Genomic DNA, 23,435 nt, shown 5'->3' with positions numbered 1-23,435 from the left:
TCCGCACGCGCAGGCTCAGCGGCCATGGCTCACGGGCCCAGCCGCTCCGCAGCATGTGGGATCCTCCCGGACCGGGGCACAAACTCATGCCCCCTGCATCGGCAGGCGGACTCTCAACCACTGCGCCACCAGGGAAGCCCAATCCAACAGTTTTAAACAAGTAATTTCATTATTTTAAACTTGGATTCAATTAATATTTCATAAATCAAAAGTCTCAAAATATGTTGGTTCCTTATGAACAAAGTCAAGATTTAGAGAGACTTCACACTTCAATTACCGGTTAGGTAATTGGGAAAATTGTAGCTTGAATGCCGTATTTTGCATAATTTACCTAAATATTAAAAGTTTACGTTTATATGTTATTTTATACCTTTCCAAGCAGTTTGAATATATAATATAATTTTAACTTGACAGAAATGTTTTCAAAGTCACTCACTAATTGTGTGATAAATTTAAGTGATAAGATACAGATAATAGACTTAATTGACGTGTAAACTTTGTAGGTAATATATTACTGGCTCAAAGTGTGTACCGAACTGTCCTCCTATGCTTTGCTAACCAGACAGTGAAACTCTTATAACGTGGTCTTTCTAGAATATTGGAAAACTGGAGTAGAGGATAAGAGATATTTAAATGGCTTTTCTTCATTGAATAGTTGCAAAGTTTCTCAGTAGCTCTACATATCTACCTTCAGAAAATGGAACTTAAACAAGCTTTACTAATGATACCTTTTAAAGCTACCCCTGAGCTACCTCCCAGCAATTTAATTTTCAACCACTTCTACCAGTTAAATACCAAAAATATAATTAAAGAAAATCACTTAAGTCCTGATCTCTCCTTAAATAAAGAACTTTTGTTTAATTACTTTCAAATGACAAAACAAGAGCAAATTATCTCCATTATAACCTTATAGGTCTTCAGTGAGTTAATTAGAAAATCCTGTTTTTGTTTAAGATCTTCCAGTGGGAAACAAAACAATTAAAGGATTCATAGCACTATGGAGTGCAATTAAAACAGAGCATTCACAACATGGCTGCAGATTTCTTTTAAAAATAATCCTTTATTCAATGCAGCAAATACAAGCAGAATGTACCACGAACTGAATATGGGTTTAGGCACTTACAATTTCATTTTTATCATTCACATATGGGTGAGAAAAGAAAATGAAACACTATCTCTAGGGGCAAAGGATGACTTCATATTTTCTTAATCTCTTTCCCTGAGGAGCTGTAAAACTGTAAAATATTCACAATTACATGCAGTGTCCCCAAGCTACTTTAACAATAAATTTTTTGGGTTTTTTTTTTTTTTTGGCCAACAGGGCTAAATAAGGTCAAGTACAGGTACTGTGAAGCAGGTGAGAGGAAATTATACGTTGAAAGAGGACTCTGTAACAATGGCTTGATCCTTAGGTATTTCTTCTGCCTACTTGTCCTATGTTTAGATATCAAGTAGCTATCCAGGCTCTTTTCTGGGAAGGAGAGAATTTTAGTTGTGACTTTCCTATGGTTAGTTTTATCCATCACCTCCATGTGGCTTTGGTTCTGGTGCTGGTGGCAAGAGGATAAGCCATTCCTCGACTGAATGGCCTACACAAGAAAATGAACCTTTGTTGAGGATAGCCTGGTTCAGAATTCCATGGGACTGGGTATTTTGCAATACTAAGCCAGTAACCTTTTATGGCCAATATTTACAGGGATAATCATCTTAAATTTTAGTGATCTTCCAGAGCTCAGAGTAACAAAATTTTTGATATAAAACAGTCCTCACCAAGGAGGGCTGTTGCTATCTTCGTTTCCTATCTTCTAGGATTGGATTACTCTTACCTTTCCCTTCTTTTCCAGATCCTTTCTTACCCTCCTTATATGATCAGGGCCCCAGATGAATATTACTTGTATATTATCTTTCTCACCATGCTACAATATAATCAGTTATTTCTTTCTTCCAATGACTTTACAAAACATTTGAGTCACTTTCCACAATGGTAGGACCAGGCCTGTCTTGTTCAGCATTTTACCTCTAGCACTGTGGTTCTCAACCCTATTAGACCTAATTCTCCCTTTAATACCAAATATTTTGTAATGCTTCATCCATTATATTAAGACAAAATTCATAAAAATATAGCCATTTACACACATCATTTTAAAGAAAAAATATCAACATAATGTACTGCCCTAACTGTATGATAAAGGAGAAATAAAAGTAATTTATAATAAAGGGATTATATGTATTACTATATATGTGATGCTCAGACATGACTATCCTAGGAGGTATTTCTATGAAAGAGTCAGATGTTTGCCTCCACTTTTAATGAATAAGGTTGGGTATGAGAAAAGTAGCATGATCAGAAGTTATTCTATGCAAGAACAGGGAGATGAGAGTAGAGGTCTAAATGGATACTAGAATAAGATCTACAGTTAAGACATATAACAGATTATACTTATTTTATGTAATGCTTTATGGGAAAGAAGGAAATAACTTTTATTAAAACAAAGATAACATACCAAGACATATTATAGATGTTGCAGTGGAGAAAATAAGAAAGTGTTACATTCTCACAAATGAGTGTTCCTTATAGATAAGGGTGATATCAAAATAATTCTCTCTCTTTTACGAGATAGGACTGAAATACCACAGAGAACATCCATCCTATCTCAAATCCATTGCATGCTGAGGTGAGCATCTGTTCTCCAGTACTTCAAGAGGCCCTTGGGAGCACACCCCGCCATAGGTAAGAAGGAATTGAGGCTAAACTGGAAAAAGAAATAGTCATGATACCACCTGCATAGAAGTTGGTTGGTAGACCCTGCCGGATAGTGGAAGAGTAATATTAAAAATGCAACAGGCTACCCCCAAATAAATAAATCATTATATAGTTATCTCAGCACAGGTTTTGTATGATTGTGCTCCCAACATTTTAAAAGGCCACATACGAAGTATTTATAAAGCAGACTTTGTTAATGAGATTCAATGAGAGCCCTGTGTTTCATGTTTCTCTGCTAAGTTAATGATAGTTATTTTTAAGAAGACGTTTTACAACTTCACAGTTACATAGCTTTAATTTGTTTTGTGGTTTCTGAGGTAATTCTTCTACTGCACTAATATCATTTTCAAATAAATATGTGGGTAGAAATCACAGGATGCACGATCTGTGTTAACTAGTCAATGATTTTGAGAGATTATATTTATACCATTTAATTTTTCCTGTACAGATTATTAGGCATATGCAGAACTTCATGTAAAACCTTTCAGTATGATTACATATGAAAGTATTATTGATTGAAGTTTGGTGTGGAGGGACAGTCAGAAGTCAAGAGGGATGCAGGGGGATTCTTTATGCTGGGCTGAGCAGCTCATCACAGGACAAGTTACTACACGCCTATCACCTGGAAAACCAAAGATGCTTCCACAAATTTCCAGAACTTTCTGTGGCAGGTGTGATGACCATGGTTGAGAAGCATTGCTCTAACACTAAATACTTTCCAAATATTTGACAATTGATTTGCTCATTGAATACTAGTCTTTAAGTCAGCGAAATAAAGAGAAGAGTGAATACTATTCCTGGCAGGGGTCTTGCTCCTTTTGAATCCCCCTCACATTGATAATGATCCAGCTGAAGAGCAAAGTCTGAAAGTGTCATTTTCTTGCTTACATCTTTTTCTTGGCTTCTCATCATGCTTAGGACATAATAATGTCTATGCTTTTTTGACATGACATACAGGATCCCAGTGACCAGGACCTTTTCTCTCTCTCCAGGCTCTTCTCCAGATACCTTCTCCTGAATGCTTAAGTACCACCTGTGTAGGGCTGTCTGTTCCTCCCAGGTTCCTCCTGCCTCTGTGTCTCTATGTATAGTGTCCCCTCAGTCGGCTACCTTATGTGGATGGTTGGTTCAAGGTTTGGCTTCTAGGTCAACTCTTTGGAGAAACATCTCTCCTAGGAAGTCGAATTTGAACCATCAGACTGGACAGAGTCCTTCCCAACCTCTGTAGCTCCACAGAATCAGAGTGATCTGTTCATCTGTCTTGGTCACAGTATCTTGATCCCACAATCTACCACTAGATTATAAACTCTTCAAGGGCATGGCCATACTTATTGATCTTTGTCTTTCCAGCAATAATTTGTTCAATGCCACTTTGAGTGGTGTGTGTGCATACATGTGCACGTGCACACACACACACACAATCTAGTTCGGTATATCCAATATACATTTTGTCAATGAATTAAAATAATTCATTCCAATATAATTTATTTAACAAGTTTCCAAAATACTTAGTGGTACCTATTTCGACACAGGGAAAACATCTTAGGTGTCTCATCTAAACTTGATTTATGTGATGCATTTTGAATGGTTCCAAATATTTTGCTGGATTCGTGGAAATATAGGCACATTAGAATTGGTGCTACAGCCTAGAATTTCACCACATAATGGATTAACCTTAGGATTTGGAAGTATGACAACTTAAAAATATTGCTACCTAATAGTGAAAATAACTCAAGGGTAGGGAGATCAAACCCAATCACCTAAGTAGACCAAGACCAAATAACAGTTCTGCTTTTGAATTTACTTTTTAACAAAATATTAAATTTAAATAAAATTGCTTTTTAAAATAGCCTATGTATCCCTCAGGTCAATGAAATGCAATTTCTATTAAGCAGAAATACATCAAATGCCTTTTTAGAGTTTATAACTTTTATCTCAAAGGAGATAAAATCAGGTTGTTTTCCCTGAGATAAAACTTTCCTGGTATGAATTTCAACTTGTGTTATCTATTTTCTCTACCAAGGTCCCTTTCTTTTCTACAAAGAATAAACTGAAAGAAAATTAAACAATGGGTACTAGAAGAAGGAGGTATCAGTGATAATGAGTTTTCTGATAGAAAATTAGGAAGTTGGACATTAAATAGTAAGAAAGCCCATTTTTTACAAGTCTCAATGAATTAACATTTCTCAATTAAACAACTACTCATTGTATCTACTATGCACTAGGCTTTTCTACATCTATTCACAAGTGGAACATAAACTTGATTTTTTTTTTTTTAACCTGAGCCTTATTCAGCGCATCACAAGGAAACAGATTCTGCAAATGGTTTGAGGCTGTGATCTCATTATGTCAGCATAATAGTGATTTATTCACTTGAATCAAAATGACTCAAAAAACTCCCCCCAACTTCATAGCACAAAAGGAAAGGGAAATACGCTTTCACAGATTTGAGTTGATAAGTTGGTTATTTAGGGGCAAACAAAGTTTTGACATTAAGGTTAGAAAAGGAGAGATGAAGTTTTTTCACACACAAATCTAGCCAGGTATCACATGTTTCTATGGTATCAAAGAAGGCAGACTGGAATTTAGATGAATTATCTCATGACTCTAAATAGCTTATTGGAGGAACTCAATCTTTACAAGTTAATTAGCATCCACTTGACACTAAAATCAGAATTATAACAAACAATACCCAGTTTACTTACAGAACTTTAAGACTGTAAAGGCCAGCAAATGCTCCCTTGGGAATGTATGTCAAAGCGTTTCCGGCAAGACGTCTGCGGGTTTCAAGGGAGAGGAGGGAGAGTAAGCATAGCTCTCTTCATGTGGAATTCATTTAGTTGTTAAAAATGCAATACAATTATGTGCAGACCACGAATGCCAAAAGCAACTCTAAAGAACCTTGTTTTGTTATATTTTGCAAAAAATTTCTTTAAATCTCTAGTCAAAAAGCTGGCAAAAGAAGGGCCTAAGAAGAAATATAATAAATTACCTAATTTACAATAAATCACTTAATAGCTTACACTATGTATATAAAACTCTCTATCCGTTCATCTGTTGATGGACATTTAGGTTGCTTTCATGCCTTGGCTATTGTATATAGTGCTGTAATGAACACTGGGGTGCATGTATCTTTTCGAATTATGGTTTTCTCCAGATATATGCCAAGGAGTAGAATTGCTGGATCATGTGGTAGTTCTATTTTCAGTTTTTTAAGGAAACTCCATACTGTTCAAAACAGAAACAGACTCACAGACATAGAAAACAAACTTATGGTTACCAAAAGGGAAAGGTGGGGGGGAGGGATAAATGAGGAATTTGGGATTAACACATCCACACTACTATACATAAAATAGATAACCAACACGGATCTACTATATAGCACAGGGAACTCTACTCAATATTCTGTAATAACCTATAGGGGAAAAGAATCTGAAAAAGAATGGATATACGTATATGTATAACTGAATCATTTTGCTATACACCTGAAACTAACACAACATTGTAAATCAGCTATACTCCAATATTAAAAAAAATTAAAAAAATAAAACTCTCCTTAAAATTTTTTTTTTTTATACAAAAAGTAGGCAAGGGAATAGAGAGGGAGCCATGGGCGGTGATTGTGAGGGCAATGGGCTATTATTTACAGGTACGACGGTTGATGGTTGGGGAAACCCTTCTGCTGAGAGGGCATTTCAGCAGAGGACTGAGCCATGCAGGGACCAATGTGAAAGGAACAGTGGTGCAAAAGGCCCGAGGAGGGAGTGTGCCTGGCATGGTCCAGAAACTGCAAGAAGACCAGCATGGGTGGAGTGGAATGACCAAGGGGAGAGTGACAGCAGGTGAGGTTGGAGCAGTGTCCAGAGTCACTCCACACAGGGCTCTGGAGGCCACAGTAGGGACTTCGAGCAGGGGAGTGATGGGATCAGTTCTGTGTTTTAAAAGGGCCCTTCTGACAGGACCCTTTTTTTTTTATACATTTATTATTTATTTATTTTTGGCTGCGTTGGGTATTCATTGCTGTGCGTGGGCTTTCTTTAGTTGCGGTGAGCAGGGGCCACTCTTCGTTGCAGAGTAGTAGTACTCTTCGCGGGCTTCTCATTGCGGTGGCTTCTCTTGTTGCAGAGCACGGGCTCTAGGCGCGCGGGCTTCAGTAATTGTGGTGCGCGGGCTCAGTAGTTGTGGCGCACAAGCTTCATTGCTCCGCGGCATGTGGGATCTTCCCGGACCAGGGCTCAAACCTGTGTCCCCTGAGTTGGCAGGTGGATTCTTAACCACTGTGCCACCAGGGAAGTCCCTGACAGGACCCTTTTAAAGGGGGAATAGACTTTGGGGCAAAAGTGGAAGCACAGGAGGCGACTAGAGCAGTTCAAACAGGAGCTGCTGGTGTAACACAGCTGTGGTGGAGGAGGTAAGTGGTGGAATACGGTGGAGAAAAAAGAAGAATCCTACCTGGCAAACCATTTGTGTCAAGGTGAAACGTAGGTAGCCAACATTTCATATTTATGGTTATATTCTATATAACCCACATGCATTTGATTAGTTATCCAAAGTACTATATGTAAACTGAAGGACATGGTTTGCACAGGACCGTGCTATAAAAGAGTTGCTTATTGAATTAAGACAGACTCAGACTTGGTTGACGATCACAGGTGGCTTAACTGATCAGACTAAACTGACCAGGAACTGTTATTTCAGCCAAAATGTCCTTAACTATCCTGTTCATAGTCATGATTTCAACAGTACATTTTTTGAGTTCTAAAACCTAGCCTGAAAATGGGGGCTTATCGACTCTTACTGCTGCTATGTGATCGAGTAGCTTGATGGTTTCTGAGTCACTGACTTTGGAAATGAAAAGGAGAAAGTAAAAACGTTCTATTTATTTATTTTATTAGTTTAAATTATTGTTAGGGTAAATACCTTTCTGTTACATTTCCTGAATCATAGCTCACTTCACATGAATTGTTTTTCTTTTCTGGGCAAGGACTTTGAGAGCCGCAGACTATATTCAGAACTAATCTGTATAACCACTGACCTGTGTTATCAGGGGAATTTGTCTTAAAACAAAGGAATTTATGACGGGCTATTAGTTATTCGTTGTGCTGGTGGAAGATATATCTCATTGTCCAAAACCACAATTTAAGGAAATCATTGCATCCTTCCCCTCATTTCTTTACCACGTGGGGTGGTTTTAGCAGTTAAAAAATTAAATACATATAAACTATAGGGAAAAAAAGACTTTTATATAAATGAGTACACAAATAGTGAGAAGTGCACACACATCTTTCCTGTGAAGATTTGAACTAACAAATCTCTGGGCAACTACGTTCCAACCCTTGAGACCCACATACCATTTGGCTGGAAGGTTTTGTTTTTTGTTTTTCTCTCTGTTTCTAAAATTATTTCACAGAAATGTCTCTTTCATCATCTTCATTTCTATAATAAGATACAACTTAATAGGAAAAACTTTTATATCTTTTTATATCACATAAAATTTTTTTTATCCTTAAAGATACCTCTCCATATAGAAGACTCAAATTGTCCTATCATTGTTAGTTTTGCTGACTTAACTGCCATAAAAAGTAAAAAAAAAAAAAAAATCAGTAAGTTACAGTAGACACATTCCTCTTCAGATAAATCAAATAAGCAGAGGTTTGGGTGTTGTAACAACCAACTAAAATATTTTTGAGAATGTATGTTTCTTTGAATCTCTACAGTAATTTGAATCTCTAAAGGAATCCAAGGGTTTTTTTGTTTGTTTTTGGTAGCTTCGTTTTGTAAAATGGTGGGATGAGAGCAAAGCACTCAAGTGTGGGCCCTGATTTCTCCTCTCTGGACATTGGTCTGGAGGGAGAGAGGTGAGTGAACAAAATGGGATGAGCACTGAGAGTGGAAGAGGTACTTGACCCTGTTCTCTGATTGGGACCCTCGGGAAGATTACTGTGCAGGGAACCACGGTCCAACATCGGTCCCCTTGGCTGAGTAGTATTTTCAGAGGTAAGTGAAAGGGCCTGGTGAGTTTTAATAGGCTTTCCAGGTCATGTCTTCCAAGAACCCATTTGTCTTTTAACACTCAGTTTTTTTTTTTCTTTCCCGTTTTGGCTTATTTTTTTCTCACTATTAACTTGCTGCAAGACTTCACACAAGTCATTTAACTTCTCTGGACCTTATTTCACTTATTATTATTTTTTTTGGCCACGCTGTGCAGCTTGCGGGATCTTAGTTCCCCAACCAGGGATTGAACCCCGGGCCACCACAGTGAAGGTGCTGAGTCCTAACCACTGGACTGCCAGGGAATTCCCTTATTTCACTTACTTTTAAAAAATGACAGGGTTCTTCCACTAAAGTCTTTTTCTATCCTACAGTTGTTTTTGTTACACATAGATTTCCTCCTTACCTTCATTCTTTTCTCCCTTATCCTCCCTCCACCCATCTTTTTCTTCTTGTTTATTAAGATTTCTTTATTACACGTCACCAACATTTTAAAATCACTTTCTCATACTTTATATCAGGAGGTAGATCAGAGGTTATTATGCCCATATTTTGAAGATACAGACACCAAAGTTCAGAAAAGCTTTATGTAAAATGAAAAACATCATCTCTTTCCTGATTTTGTGTAAGTGTAATCTAGTCCTTCCTTATGGAGCATGGAAGCTATCTAACAGTGGTGCTACTTAAATAATCAGAGCAAAATGAACTTGAATATGACAGCCCCTATGATTTAAAAGAAGACATTTCAGACTACTTAGCAATTTCATGCTGGCTCCTAGTAATTACTGCTTTATTTTCCGACTTTTACAAAGTATATGAGATCTAGAGGGCACACATTCTATACATGCTAAATTAATTTGTATCAGAAATTTGGTAAGGGCTAACGTCAGGCTTAACGGTAGTAGTTTTTCCCCTTTTCCCATTCTTAAGATCTGTCTGTTTCCAGTTTTCTGGTACTATTTTCTGTCTCGTGGTTTCCAATATTAACTTCAGTGGCTCTGTTCCTATTTCTGAATTTCTTTTTACTCTTCTGATTTATAATTACCTGAATAATTGTAGTTAAACTATCACTTAAACATAAAATTTCTGAAATGTCAAAATGTTCCCACTTGAAGAAAAATTCTCCTAAAATAAAGTTAGCATAAACCATACTAATATTGTAATTAGTGACTTTCAAAAGACAAAGTGATGCGAGCAAATACACTAGTCCATTCAGATTGACTATTCATAATTCAATTCGATTGACTAAAGCTGGGCTCTGGGTTCCTGCATACAGGAGCCAAGAGTCTGGGTCAGTGAAGTGTGAGACACAAATAGGATGAAACTCATAGTCTGATGTAATCTCTTAATCTTGCCTCCACTGGCAGTAATGCATCATCACTGTAACCGACTAAGTTTACCATGGTTAGGTTTGCTTTCATAAGATGCCTGTGCTAGTTGGAAGGGCCCAGATACTTAGCATTTAACCCTCTGACATTCATCTTTGGTAAGGTTTGCTGAAGCCTATTCAGCAGGCTTGAATACAAGGATTATCCACAGATCTTCTCAGGGTAGAAAAAAGTGTCTTTCTTAATATGCAAGAAATTGAGATTTTAAAAAACCCTTTCTCCCCCAATAAGTTAAGCATATCTAATTGGTCAAGTCCAGCCCCAAATCATTCCTTCTTAAACTGTGTATTTATGAACTGTCCATTTTGTTTTCCTTATTACATAAGATCAAAAACATCAGATTTCAGTGTTTAAGGGCTAAGACCACTGGCCTGAATAAGTGAACTCTTCAGGTCAACAGCGAGATCCTTTAGTGGTTATACGGCCCTATGGTTTCTTTAACCAAAGACTAACGAAGTTCAATTTTCAACTCCTTTGTGAAGTATTCCTAATTACCTCAGTCCACAGTCAACTTTTCTATAGGTTATATTCTATACAATGCTGTCTATAAAGGTTCATTTTCTACCATTTTATATGTAGTCTACTTGATTTGATTATAGGCTCCTAAGGTCAAGAATCTTATTGCCTTCCTAGAGCAGGGAGCTGAATTAATATGTACTGATGGATCATTCGATCTTGTTTCCAAAGACAGTTGGCCATAGTGCTAGAGTTACTTCAGGTCTGGCCTAACTATTGCAAGATCGCTGGCTAGCCACTACATAAACAGATCAGAAACAGCTGAAGAATATTCCTTCTTCATTATGCATCAAATTTAAACTCAGCAATTTATTTGAGCACTTTCAATATGCCATGTACAGTCCTTTGGGTCACAAAAATAGTATGTACTTTTTGTAAAACAACTTACAAGTTCTAGGCACAATGTAAAGTACTTTATATACATTGTGTTATCTAGTGATTTTAAAAATCACATTAAACAAGTGACATGATTATTCATTCCCCTTTTACAAGGAAACTGGGCCTATTTGCTCATGCTTACGTAGAAAAGTTTACACAAGAGAATTTGGTTCAACCATAGCATTTGGGCTCCAATATTTGAGGTTTTAAACATAACTTTGGTCAAAAGTAGGTTGGTCTGGAGCTTGGGTTGATCAGGAGCAACCAGTCTGAAACAGGAAAAACCCAAGGATGCAAGTGACTGCATCACTTGAGGTACTGACAATAAGAAAACCGTTGTTCACTGCCTCTTTTTTTTTTAAATATTATTTTACAATCTACTTTTTATTTTTAATTATTTATTTATATTTTTGGCTGCATCGGGTCTTTGTTGCTGCACGTGGACTTTCTCTAGTTGCAGCGAGCGGGGGCTACTCTTCGTTGCAGTGCGCAGGCTCTAGGTGCGCAGGCTTCAGTAGTTGTGGCACGTGGGCTCAGTAGTGTGGCTTGCGGGCCCTAGAGCATAGGCTCAGTAGTTGCGGTGCAGGGCTTAGTTGCTCCGCGGCATGTGGGATCTTCCCGGACCAGGGCTTGAACCTGTGTCCCCTGCATTGGCAGGTGGATCCTTAACCACTGTGCCATCAGGGAAGCCCTGCTCCCTGCCTCTTATTCAAAGTCCTCCCATTGCCTTCCGGATCCTGTACAATCTTTCTGCTCTCATGACTATGGCTGGTTGTTTCCCTCTCTTCTTTCTAGCCCCTCATTTTTTTTTTTTTGAGTATAGTTGATTTACAATATTGTGTTAGTTTCAGATGTACAGCAAAGTGATTCAGTTATACGTATACATGCATATATATCACATACACATTCTTTTCAGGTTCTTTTCCCTTATAGGTTATTACAAAATATTGACTATAGTTCCCTGTGCTATACAGTAGGTCCTTATCGGTTATCTATTTTATATATAGTAATGTGTATCTGTTAATCCCAAACTCCTAATTTATCCCTCTCCCCACTTTCCCCTGTGGTAACCATAAGTTTGTTTTCTATGTCTGTGAGTCTATTTCTGTTTTGTATATAAATAAGTTCATTTGTATCATTTTTTTAAGGTTCCACATATAAGTGATACTATATGATATTTGTCTTTCTCTGTGTTCACCCCTCTTTTAAGGCTCATCCTCCAAACATAGATGTTCTTCAAGTTTCTGTCCTCACACCTGTCTTTCTTCCTTTATCTAGTGGCACTCAAAGTTTAGTGTGCATTGCCATTGTCTTAGGAGTCATCAAAAATTCAGATCCCCAGGCAGGCCCCAACTCAGGTTTAGTGACTTAGAGTTTCTGGGGGCAATGACTCAGGAATCTGCATTTTAATAAGCATCCCAGGTGAGTTTAATATGGATAGAGACCCATACTGGGAAACAGAGCTTCTACCCTCTCTCAAAGTCCTCATCTGCTCCGGCACCTTCCGCAATCACCTCTTCGTAAACAACTTTCCAATCATTCTCTCTAGAACAGAATCATCACATTCCAGACTCACATTCCAACTTCGTTAGTGACATTCCCATTTGGGTGTCCTGCTGGCACCGTGCACTTAGTAAACCCAGAACCAGACATCCTCTTGCCTCCAAATTATTAGTTATTCCCCTTGAATTCCCTGTTTCTATTGACAGTGCCTCACCTGTCTCCTAGCACCTAATGTTATAACCTTACTCAGAGTCATCTTGCACCTTCAGACTTCCTTTCAGTCCCTAGGTCCAGTCAACGATGAGTGCCTGACTCTCTTCCTCTGTTGTAAAGCTTCCATATATCCCAGTGGGTCCCAGCCCCCCGTAGAGCTTTAAAAGAATGATGTCTGGGTCTCCACTGAGACCCATTAAATCTGAATCTCTGGAAATGGGCCGTGGTAATTAGTAGTTTTAAAATGTCTCTGGGTGATTCTAATGCCTCTGCAAGGTGGGAAACTCTGAAGCAGTCCTCACGGTTTCATACTGATAAGATCACCTAGAGATCTTCATGGTCTCCATCCCCGGAGACAATGATTCAATTGTTAATTATTGGGAGAATCAGGAGAGGTGATTAGTCAACAAATTTGAACAGTTATCCAGAGGAGACAGTAAGAACTTGAACTAGGTGGTGATGAAATAGAGTGAACAAATGGGAAAGAAGATGCGGAATTATGAGCTTTAAGACTTGGAAACTGGCTGATACAGGAGGTGAGAAAGAATGACAGATGCAAAGGCAGTGACAGACACAGTGACCATAAGTTTGGATCATAAGAATGCTGATGGTGAGAAGCAAAGGCAGGAGTAAAATCTTGTTGTGGAGGATGGTTTGTGTGTTCATGAATGGATCTGGTTCTGCACTTGCTGAGTTTTAAAGTATTGGTGGGGTAGGTGGAGGTGTCACTTGGGTAGTGGAGGATTCTCAAAGTGTGGTCCCTAGATTTGCAGTATTGGTATCACCAGAGAATTTGTTATAAGTGCAAATTCTTGACATCCTCCCCTTCCACCTTCAACCTGCTGAAGAAACTCTGTGGCGGGGTCCAGCCATGTGCGGTTTCACAAGCACTGTAGGAGATTCTGATGTCACTAAAATTCGAGAACAACTGGCCTAGAGTAGCAGTCCTTAAACTTCATCATGCATCAGAATCACCAGGAGAGCTTGTTAAAGGCAGTGTCCTGAGTTCAGAGTTCCTGATTCATTAGGTTGGGGTGGGGCACATGGGTTGGGGTTTGCGTTTCTCACAAGCTCACGTGTGGTGCCAATGCTGCTGGTCCAGGGACCACACTTTGAGAACCACTGGTCTAGCAGTCAAAGACAAAAGAGATCTCAGCTAGAAATATGGATTTGGGGGTCATCTACATAACAGAGGTCGTTCAAATCTTGACTCTCTTTCCCAGACAACGGTAGTTGTCTCCTAATGAGTTTGTAGCCTCCTAACAGGTCTCTCTGCTTCCGTAATACCCCAAGCTATTTTGCATACAAAAATCAGAGAAATCTTTATAAATCATAATCCTATTTATTGCACTAGCTGCATACAATCCTCCATGGCTTCCCATTGCTCTTATTTGAATTCTATACATAGCCTGATTGTTCCTGCATGATTTGGCCCCTGCCTTTCTCTCCAGCCCCATCCCCTGTCACCTCCCCTCCCTCTCACTCTGCTCTGGCCACCCTGATCTTCTTTCAGATCCACAAACATATCACTTTCTTTCCTACCTGAGGGCCTCTGCTCACACTATTCCCCTACTAGATACACTCTACCCTAGCTCTGCAGACCACCAACTCCCCTCATCCTCCTGAGCTCAGTTCAGATGTCACCTTCTTTGAGACACTTTCCCTCCTTGTCATCCCTTGTTATTTATTCTCTACTTAACCATGTTTGTGTTCTTTATCACTCTTGTCATAATCAGCAAATATCATCCGTGTTTGTTTCCTTGCTTATCATCTGTCTCGCCTGGAGTGGGGACTTCTTGACTGAACGAATGAAACGTAGAAAGTCATATTCATTGTTATGTCCCCACTGGCTAAATAAATACACGCTGAATGAATGAACTGAAGAGAACTGAGAAGGGAGGCAATCTAGGGAATGTCTATATGTTAGGGGTAGAGGAGAAAAGAAGGCTAAGGAGAAAAAGAGGAGGCAGAAAGGTAGGGCACTTTAAGAACAGTGCCCTAATCGCCATTACAATTGTATATATTATATGTATATATATATATAATATATACACACACACATACACACACATGCACACACACATATATACACACATATATGTAGATACACATACATACACAAGGACAGATCTAAATCTCTATATCCAGCTGTATGAACAGACATTTGGAAGAGAACATAAAATAACACTAGAGGAAAAAAAGTTTCAAAGAGGCAGCATTTTTTCTTTTCTTATATTTTAAATTAATTCTTTAAAAAATTTTAATACAGATTTTAAAGGTAAAGAGGCAGCATTTTTTTTTTTTTGCGGTACGCGGGCCTCTCACTGTTGTGGCCTCTCCCATTGAGGAGCACAGGCTCCAGACGCGCAGGCTCAGCGGCCATGGCTCACGGGCCCAGCCGCTCCGCAGCATGTGGGATCTTCCTGGACCGGGGCCCGAACCCGCGTCCCCTGCATCGGCAGGCGGACTCTCAACCACTGTGCCACCAGGGAAGACCAGAGGCAGCATTTATAATCAATTACCAGATCTATGAAAAGGAGAGACTGAGCACTCTGACAAGGCCAAGGGTCAGGAAGATTATTTATGGGCAAGAAGGTGTTTTCATTTCACTAACACAATCCAATAGGTGAATTAGAGTTTACCAAAGTTCTTTCATCATCAATTCATTTGCTCTTCAGACAAAAATCTCAAAAGACAGGCAGGACAGCTCTCACTATTTTTAGCAACATGATGAGGAAGTAGAAGTAACAAGCATAGACTGTACTTTCAGGAAGTTTGGTGGTATTTCTCATTACTAATTTCATCTGAAATAATAGATATCTACTATTTATATAGAGATTCTTTAAGGCCAACCATAATATGAGCAAACAGTTCCAGGGAACAATAGTAACTTAAAAACAAACCTCCCCAGAGCATCTCAGGTTTCCTTCCTAAATCGAGTATTTGATTCCAATAGCATTAGAATCTGGGAAGATTTTAAAATAGTACTGGGAAACAAAGGCCTTTAACTTAGACTGTTTAAAATGGTAACAATTCATTTTTCCCTCTGGTTTAATCAAGCTACCAATCTAAGTTTAAAGGAACTTGTACATGTCAGCATTAGGCACGATCTTTTAGTTCCTAACATCAGAACCACACTCTGATGGACCAAATGTGGGATTTATTATTTGTCCAAATAGCAAACATCAACATGAAGTCCTTAGTAGAACTGAAGAAATGGAATTGGGAGAGATACTGTTGGAAAGAAATACAATTATTGCTCAGGATGTTCAAACTTGGTAAAAACTACCTGCACTGGTTGCCTATATCCGTTAAACCTCATGGTTGGAAACAGTTTTTCCTTCACAAATCCTGGATCCCTGGGATTACTCCAAAATCAAGCTCATGAAATAGGAAAGAAGGAAGTGAGAATCCTCTTGAAAGTGTTTTCATTTCGCTAACACAACTCAATATGTAAATTATAGTTTACCAAAGTTCTTTCATCATCATTTCATTTGATCCTCAGAATCTCAAAACAGGCAAGGGTGGCTTTTACCATCATGCCCTGAGGCCCAGGGAGGTCAAGTGGATTATCCCCTAGTAAGTGGCAGAGTCAGGAGAGGAGTCCTGGGCTTGCTTCTGCTTCTAGGTACTGTGTTCTCCTCTCTACACAGCACACAGCCGAACCACACTCAGATTTTTTTTTTTAGGAAAAAGGCTCTCTCTCTTCCTTGTGCTATCACGTTGCACCAGCAGGGCGTTTGGCCTGTGCATGCCTGGTCGCCTTGCGGAGTCATAAAACAAAAATAACAAATAACAAACAAGACTTGAATGCACCAAGACATGTGACACAGGTAGTAAGTGTTCCAGAAGGTCAGGAGGAAGAGAAGACCACCATTAATCGTGATGGCTTTAATTCTTCTTAAATATTTGCTCTACATAGCCACTTTCTCCAGGGTTACAATATATTTAAAAAATACATTAGGGATACCTCTAGGACTTTATTCATTCTTAGAGGATTTTGAAATACAGGACCAGTGATGGATGAGAGATGAATCATGACTGTCTACACAGCTTATGACATAGATGGATTAAACTAGGGAGATGATAACTGGGCAATTAGAGCTAAGGGGAAGAGTGGTAACTTGGCTTTATTAATAGTGTTTTCTAAAAATTGAGTTTTGTGGTGGGAATTTTATTAATATCATTGAGAATATCAGTACCAGTTTCTGAATGAATGGATAAACAATAAAGCATAGAGATGAACTGAGTAAACTGAACAAAAGAATACTTTCAGAACAGTTTAACATTTGAACAGTTTGTTATAACAACAGATACACACACACAATAACAGATACAACAACAGATGTAACACATACAATAACAGATATCTAAATGTCTGTTTCTAGCTGTATGGATGGTCATCTATTAGTTCACTTATTTATTATTAGGTCATTTATTTACTATAATATCTTATGGAAAAACCTGGATGAATTTTTTGGCCAACCCAATAGAATACTATATAAAACATGCTGCTTAAGTATATTTATGCATATGTAAAAATAATAACTAAGGTTTTGTTCCTGTTGAGTAATGTGAAATTCTGCACCTGAAAATTATGATGATACTTTTCTCAGAGCCAATATATGAGGGTAGTGAACAAATAACCTGAATATCTAATCTCTCCCTGCTGGGTAGACAGCTCTTTCTTCCTTTCTGTCTCACTCTTTTTCATTCCCTCACATATACCCAGACACACACAGATGAACACACCTATCATTACGAAGCTCAGTTTAACAAGAGTTTAAAGTGTTCAGCTGTGCAGACCACTATACTAGGTACTATCGGGGAAAAGAAAAGCACAGATGAATGAAGAACAACTCCAAAGCCTCCTTCTGCTTTCTGAGTATGGCTTTGAAAGTGAATTTGAGTCTTAGTTCTGACACTTATGTACTCCATTATCTTGGGTAAGTTCCTTGTTTTCTCTGTACTTGGTTTTTTTTTTTTTTTTAATAATCTTGAAGTGAGAATAATAATAATATCTACTTTTATGGGGTTGTTAAGAGGATTCAGTGGGATAATGTGTGCAAAACATTTTGAACAGTGCCTGTCACAGAGTAAGCTATTACTGTTGTCATTATAATTATATTATTATTTCGAAGATCTTATACTCCAGAAGAGAATACAGACTTAAACATAGCTGAGTCTAACGGAAACAATCAGCACATAACAAAGGCATGATCAAAATGCTCTGCTAGATGGGTGTGTGTGTTTAAACCCACAACACCCTAAATTTAGCCTTGGGAAGAAAGGAATAGACCAAGCAGAGTTGATCATTTTTCCAGGTTCTATAAATATTATCCCCTTTTGCCACTAAATGAATAATGATGTCTTCAAAACATCAGTTAGATGCAGCACAGAATTATATATGGGAAAGTGGTCTTGCTTTTAAATTCAGCAAGTTGGCCAGCTCAGCAGAGGGAATTTCAGAACAGAAGGAGGAAATGGAACGAATAGTCTTTAAAGGGTCCCATCTACTTCTGAAATTCTATGATTCCACGGTCAAGATACTTGATGGAGTTTCCAGAGACATAAAAATAAGGTAATTTGTAAAAATAGGCTTTTCAAATGGTAGTTCCCTCACCTTCTTTCCCCTATTTTTTTCTCTCAATTATCTTTTGAAGAACTGGTCTTGGATGAAAATTAACATTCACCTCATGAAGAAAGAGGAGTTATTCTGAATGAATTGGGTCACCAAGGGAGGAACTCTATTAAACAAAGTCCTTGGGGAAGTGAATTATTTATTGATTTGGTTTGTGGTTGAAAGCTGAGGTGTATGTTGAAGGAGAATGGAAGCCTTTTGCCATTGCATATTATAAGGAAATTAAAGAGAAAGGCAGTGGGAATGCATATTTTAGAAATATGGGGGTAAACAGGACCAAGTATTGTATATTAATTATGGTGAGAGAGGGCAGATGAGAAGAATATAAACAAGAAAAAAATGCTGATGTTTGAAATTTACTAAAAATAATCTAAAAATATTGGCTCATGTCAACTAAATCTGTTACTTTTTTCTAAGGCGGTGAACAAGTATAAGAAGCTCCTTTTACATGTTTTGCTTTCTCATTAGTTCATTCATTCATTCATCAAAAATGTATTGATTATTCATTACACACCAGCCAAGACTAGGACAGACATGGTCCCAGTCCTGATGAGGGTTAAATTTTTAGCAACAGAAATGGCCAGAGAGAAAAGAGAAGAGGAGCCTGGACAACCCAAAGTGAAAATCCATTTTTTGAATGATAAAAACTTGCTGTATAATCTAGTAATCTAAGCTTTTTTACCATACTCCTCGATAACAATCTGGGCATGTTCAGCTGATTTCAGTAGTAAAATAACAACATTTGTGAGAAAGCTAACGCCATCAAAAATAAATATAGATCCAACTCTAAAGGGGAGAAATTTGAGAATATTATCCTCTTGAAAAAAAATGATCAGTGTAGTGTAATTTGGTTGTGATGGATGGTTCTTTCCACCTCCCAAGGTGGATCGTGTGGTGCATCAACAATTTAAATTACTCCCCAAATTGGACCCGGACTCTAGGAATTATAAAAGGGGTATTTTCAAAAGAGGTCATTGCCTAAACAATTCCTTTAATCAACAGTCAGAGGATTTATTTAGCTGATGGTGCCAAACCTTCTTCATGAAGCCTATGACGACGGTGCATCCCTCCCCTAAGTCCCCGTCCCTCAAAAGAGTAAGAGGATCAAATGAATTTTTAAATGCAGATTTTGGTTTATAGAGTTCTTTTTCATCTTCTGGAAAGTGATTACCAGACTTAATCAAGATTCCTCTGTGTATCATTAGCTAATTTTAGCTTCCTCCTTTTTAAAAAAATTGAATTTTATTTTTTTACAGTGAGTTTGGGAGAGACCAGTTTTAAGTCCTCTGTGGATTTCATGGTTTTCAGTTCAAGCCTTCAGGGAAGCTCAATTTAAAAGTAGGAAAACAGTAATTAAAAGTGATTAGGACAAGAAGTTTTGGTGCTATGAAATGAGGACTCAATTCTCCCTGTCATAAGCCAAACCAAGAGGCAATTTTTGGTTTTGATTATGGCTTTACTTGCAATTTTAATAAACATGAACCAGTATTCAAACTTCTAATATCCTGCTGCTTAACTATTTCCAAAGAGCTCTCCAGCTCTTTTAAACAGCTTTTGTTTTAAACTTTTAATTTGTTTGGCTCAGCCTCACCTTAGAAAGTTGTAGCTTCATGGTAAACCCTTTTATAAGTTGATTTCCAGAATCCTAAGCGATTCTTTCTTTTCCCCTCCCAGCTAAGTGTTTCCTCATGTGCCCAGATCGTTGGTGCTGACAGCTTTCCTGCCTTGTTTTATCTGGTTCTCACAGTAAGGACGAGAGACAAATACAAGAACGTGTCCAGTGTTGACTAGATGCGGCACGACTCCGCTGATACTTACAGCTCCTCCAGGAAGCGGAGACCGTGCAGAGGATTCGGGGGAAGCTGACTGATGTTGTTCATACTCAGGTCTCTGGAGAGGAAGAGAGGCAGTGTGTGAGGAGCGGCGTCTGCCACCACAAGGCAGTCCAGCTGTTCAGTTCACACATTTGCAAGCAATACAGCCAAAGGAACTCGTTGTGTTGCTTGACAAATGAATCGCTCTTTTGCACGTTAAATATATTCCTTTCCTCCCATGTCCCCCCCAACATCATGGGCTCTCAGTCAAATCAGAGACCCTAGGAGGAGCTGATACGGAATTCAAAATGATAGACCATTCATGGGCATGGTTGTAATTCTTCATGTTTAAAATGTCCTGAGTAGACCAGCAAAGGGAACAGACATAACTCAACCACCCTAGACATAACTCAGCGTCGGGTCCTGCTTTAAATTTTGTGGCAAAGAGAAATGTCTTCACCGTGCAATTCTGGAAGTCCTCTTTCTCTGGGACTATAAGCACCTTGTAGAAACAAATGTTTTGATTCAAAGAAACTTAAAAAAACAAAACAAAACAAGACAAAAAGCCTATTCCCTCCTTCGAACATGTTCCTTTTGCAGGTTCTCGGATTGCATTAAATAAGTGAAATGAACCATAAAACAAGGGTGTAATGCGATCCTGCTCTGTAGCACACTTCCTGCTGGGCCTGCACAGTAGTTCCTGGCACAGGAAACAACAAGCCACTTTGGGCAGAACTCAATCAATTTTTGTTTTAAGCGAAACTCCGTGTAATTAGATTTTATTGTTTTTACTTTTCTATTTCTTTACTGTCTCCCACATAATCCTACAGCATCACTGGTATATGCTGTCTGTATCTCAGAGGCCAAAAGACCAACTGATAGGCAGAGTCTACTCAAGACCAACTAAGACCGCATAACAGTCAGCTGAAGGTTGACTTGAAAAATGACGTGCTCAAACGCCAAGACTCAGAACTAATGCCATTATAATCTCAGAGCGGGTCTACATACTTAAAATTTATCTTGAGATAAGATAAGGAGCTTATTTTTATTTATTATTTTTAAAAAATGATTCAGTTGACATATAACATGGTATTAGTTTTAGGTGTACAACATAATGATATATGTACATATTGTGAAATGATTACCACAGTAAGTTTAGTTGACATTCATCACCACAGTTACAAAATTTGTTTTCTTGTGATGAGAATTTTTAATATTTACTCTCTTTAGCAACTTTCAAATATACAATATTGTATTATAACTGCAGTCACTATGCTGTACATTACATCCCCAAGACTTATTTCTTGCATAACTGGAAATTTGTGTCTTTTGACCACCTATGCCAATTTCACCCAGGAGCTTTTATTTTATTTTTTTAACATCTTTATTGGAGTATAATTGCTTTACATTCTTGTGTTAGTTTCTGCTGTATAACAAAGTGAATCAGCCATACATATACATATACCCTTATCCCCGCCCTCTTGCATCTCCCTATCCCACCCTCCCTATCCCACCCCTCTAGGTGGTCACAAAGCACCAAGCTGATCTCCCTGTGCTATGCAGCTGCTTCCCACTAGCTATCTATTTAACATTTGGTAGTGTATATATGTCCATGCCACTCTCTCACTTCGTCACAGCTTACCCTTCCCACTCCCCGTGTCCTCAAGTCCATTCTCTATGTCTGCGTCTTTATTCCTGTCCTGCCCCTAGGTTCATCAGAACCATTTTCTTTCTTTCTTTCTTTTTTTTAGATTCCATATATATGTGTTAGCATACGGTATTTGTTTTTCTCTTTCTGACTTACTTCACTCTGTATCACAGACTCTAGGTCCGTCCACCTCACTACAAATAGCTCAATTTCATTTCTTTTTATGGCTGAGTAATATTCCATTGTATGTATGTGCCACATCTTCTTCATCCATTCGTCTGTCGATGGACACTTAGGTTGCTTCCCTGTCCTGGCTATTGTAAATAGAGCTGCAGTGAACATTGTGGTGCATGACTCTTTTTGAATTATGGTTTTCTCAGTGTATATGCCAAGTAGTGTCACCCAGGAGCTTTAAAAAAAATCCGGATTATTCTTGTTATTGAAGTGGCCACAACCATTGCACCTAACCAGCAGATTTCAGTGTTGATAGCTTGATACCTTTATCAAATATTAACTTTTAATCAGTGGTGCCAAGAACTAAGGGATCATTCACTCTGTGCCTTTAAAAAGTCACGAGCATGTACAGGGAAGATAAAATATTTTGCTAAATGTTTTAGAGTATGGCAAACCCCCAGAGTTATTAATTTTAATATTTATTAATTTTAATTATTAATTTTAATATCATTGTTGGTAAACAATGATGTAGCTGAATAAAATGCTATATTCTCAAGCTAAAACTAAACAATGCTAAAAATATAGACTAGAAAAATTTGTATTGTCCATATATTCAAAATCTGATTTTTTCTTCCTGGCACTATTTAGATAAGAGAGCCAGATAATTGATTCGCAATTTTAGTTCCCCGTGCAGATATTTCTCTGAAGTAGCAAGGTTGTTTAGTTCACTGAACAGGCATATATTAAACTAAACAATACAGTCTCTGGATTCCTTACAGTGTCTATATAATCTCTGCAAAGACTTGATATTTCTAAGGCATATTCACTTACTTTTAACTGATATCCCACTTATTTCCTAAGAGGACCCGGTGGTTTGCTTCTAGAGCATGTTTATTAGTAACTTAGATCAAACCAGTCTCAAGACAGCTGGTGTGGATAGCACTGACATTCCTCTCCTCTCCTATTTCCCTGTGTGATGTGCAAATCAGTCTGGGACAAACACTGATCTTGTCTATTGCAGAAAGCTCTAAATAGAACAAGGAAATTTATGTTTAAGGAGATTCATAAGCACTCCACATTATTTTACTATTTATTACCCTATTTCAGGCACCTGGAAGTGAAACTTACATCAGCAGTCACTCTCAGGGTTCCCCCTGGAGCATTTTTATGGTGGAGCAGCAGAAAGAATACAGCCATTGTTAGTGTACAGTGTCTTGGGTTTGAATCCTGGCCTCCCCATGTGCTAGCTGCACGATCTTGGGAAAATGAACCTCCCTGTTCAGGCTTCCTCATATTTAAACAAGGGTGTTCCTACATTAATAGTTTCATACCCTATGATAGCTGTTTCCAGTCAGGAGGGAGAGACTTAATTTGCTTCTTGAAAAGGAGAGTACCTCCCTTTCCC

General features: G+C 38.3%; 1 protein-coding gene across 6 annotated transcripts in view; it reads right to left on the bottom strand.

Annotated features, from left to right (window-relative positions):
* Positions 1-23,435, bottom strand: part of LGR5 (leucine rich repeat containing G protein-coupled receptor 5) — a 119,072-nt gene that overhangs the window by 40,987 nt on the left and 54,650 nt on the right. For 4 of the 6 annotated variants that reach the window (XM_029204955.1, XM_029204951.1, XM_029204952.1 and 1 more), the window contains exons 2-3: positions 20,213-20,284; positions 5,470-5,541 (exon numbers count right to left, since the gene is read on the bottom strand). In XM_029204955.1, the coding sequence (XP_029060788.1) occupies positions 5,470-5,541; positions 20,213-20,284 (144 nt within the window). The remainder of the gene's footprint in view (positions 1-5,469; positions 5,542-20,212; positions 20,285-23,435) is intronic. The other 2 variants (XM_029204954.1, XM_029204953.1) reach the window with 2 other exon arrangements.

Source organism: Monodon monoceros, unplaced genomic scaffold (assembly GCF_005190385.1).
Source record: "Monodon monoceros isolate NGI ecotype Baffin Bay Population unplaced genomic scaffold, NGI_Narwhal_1 Super_Scaffold_6, whole genome shotgun sequence".
In the NCBI taxonomy this organism is placed as follows: Eukaryota; Metazoa; Chordata; class Mammalia; order Artiodactyla; family Monodontidae; genus Monodon; species Monodon monoceros.
The sequence above is the reverse complement of the archived record's forward strand: the minus strand, read 5'-3'. Positions and strand labels throughout refer to the sequence as shown.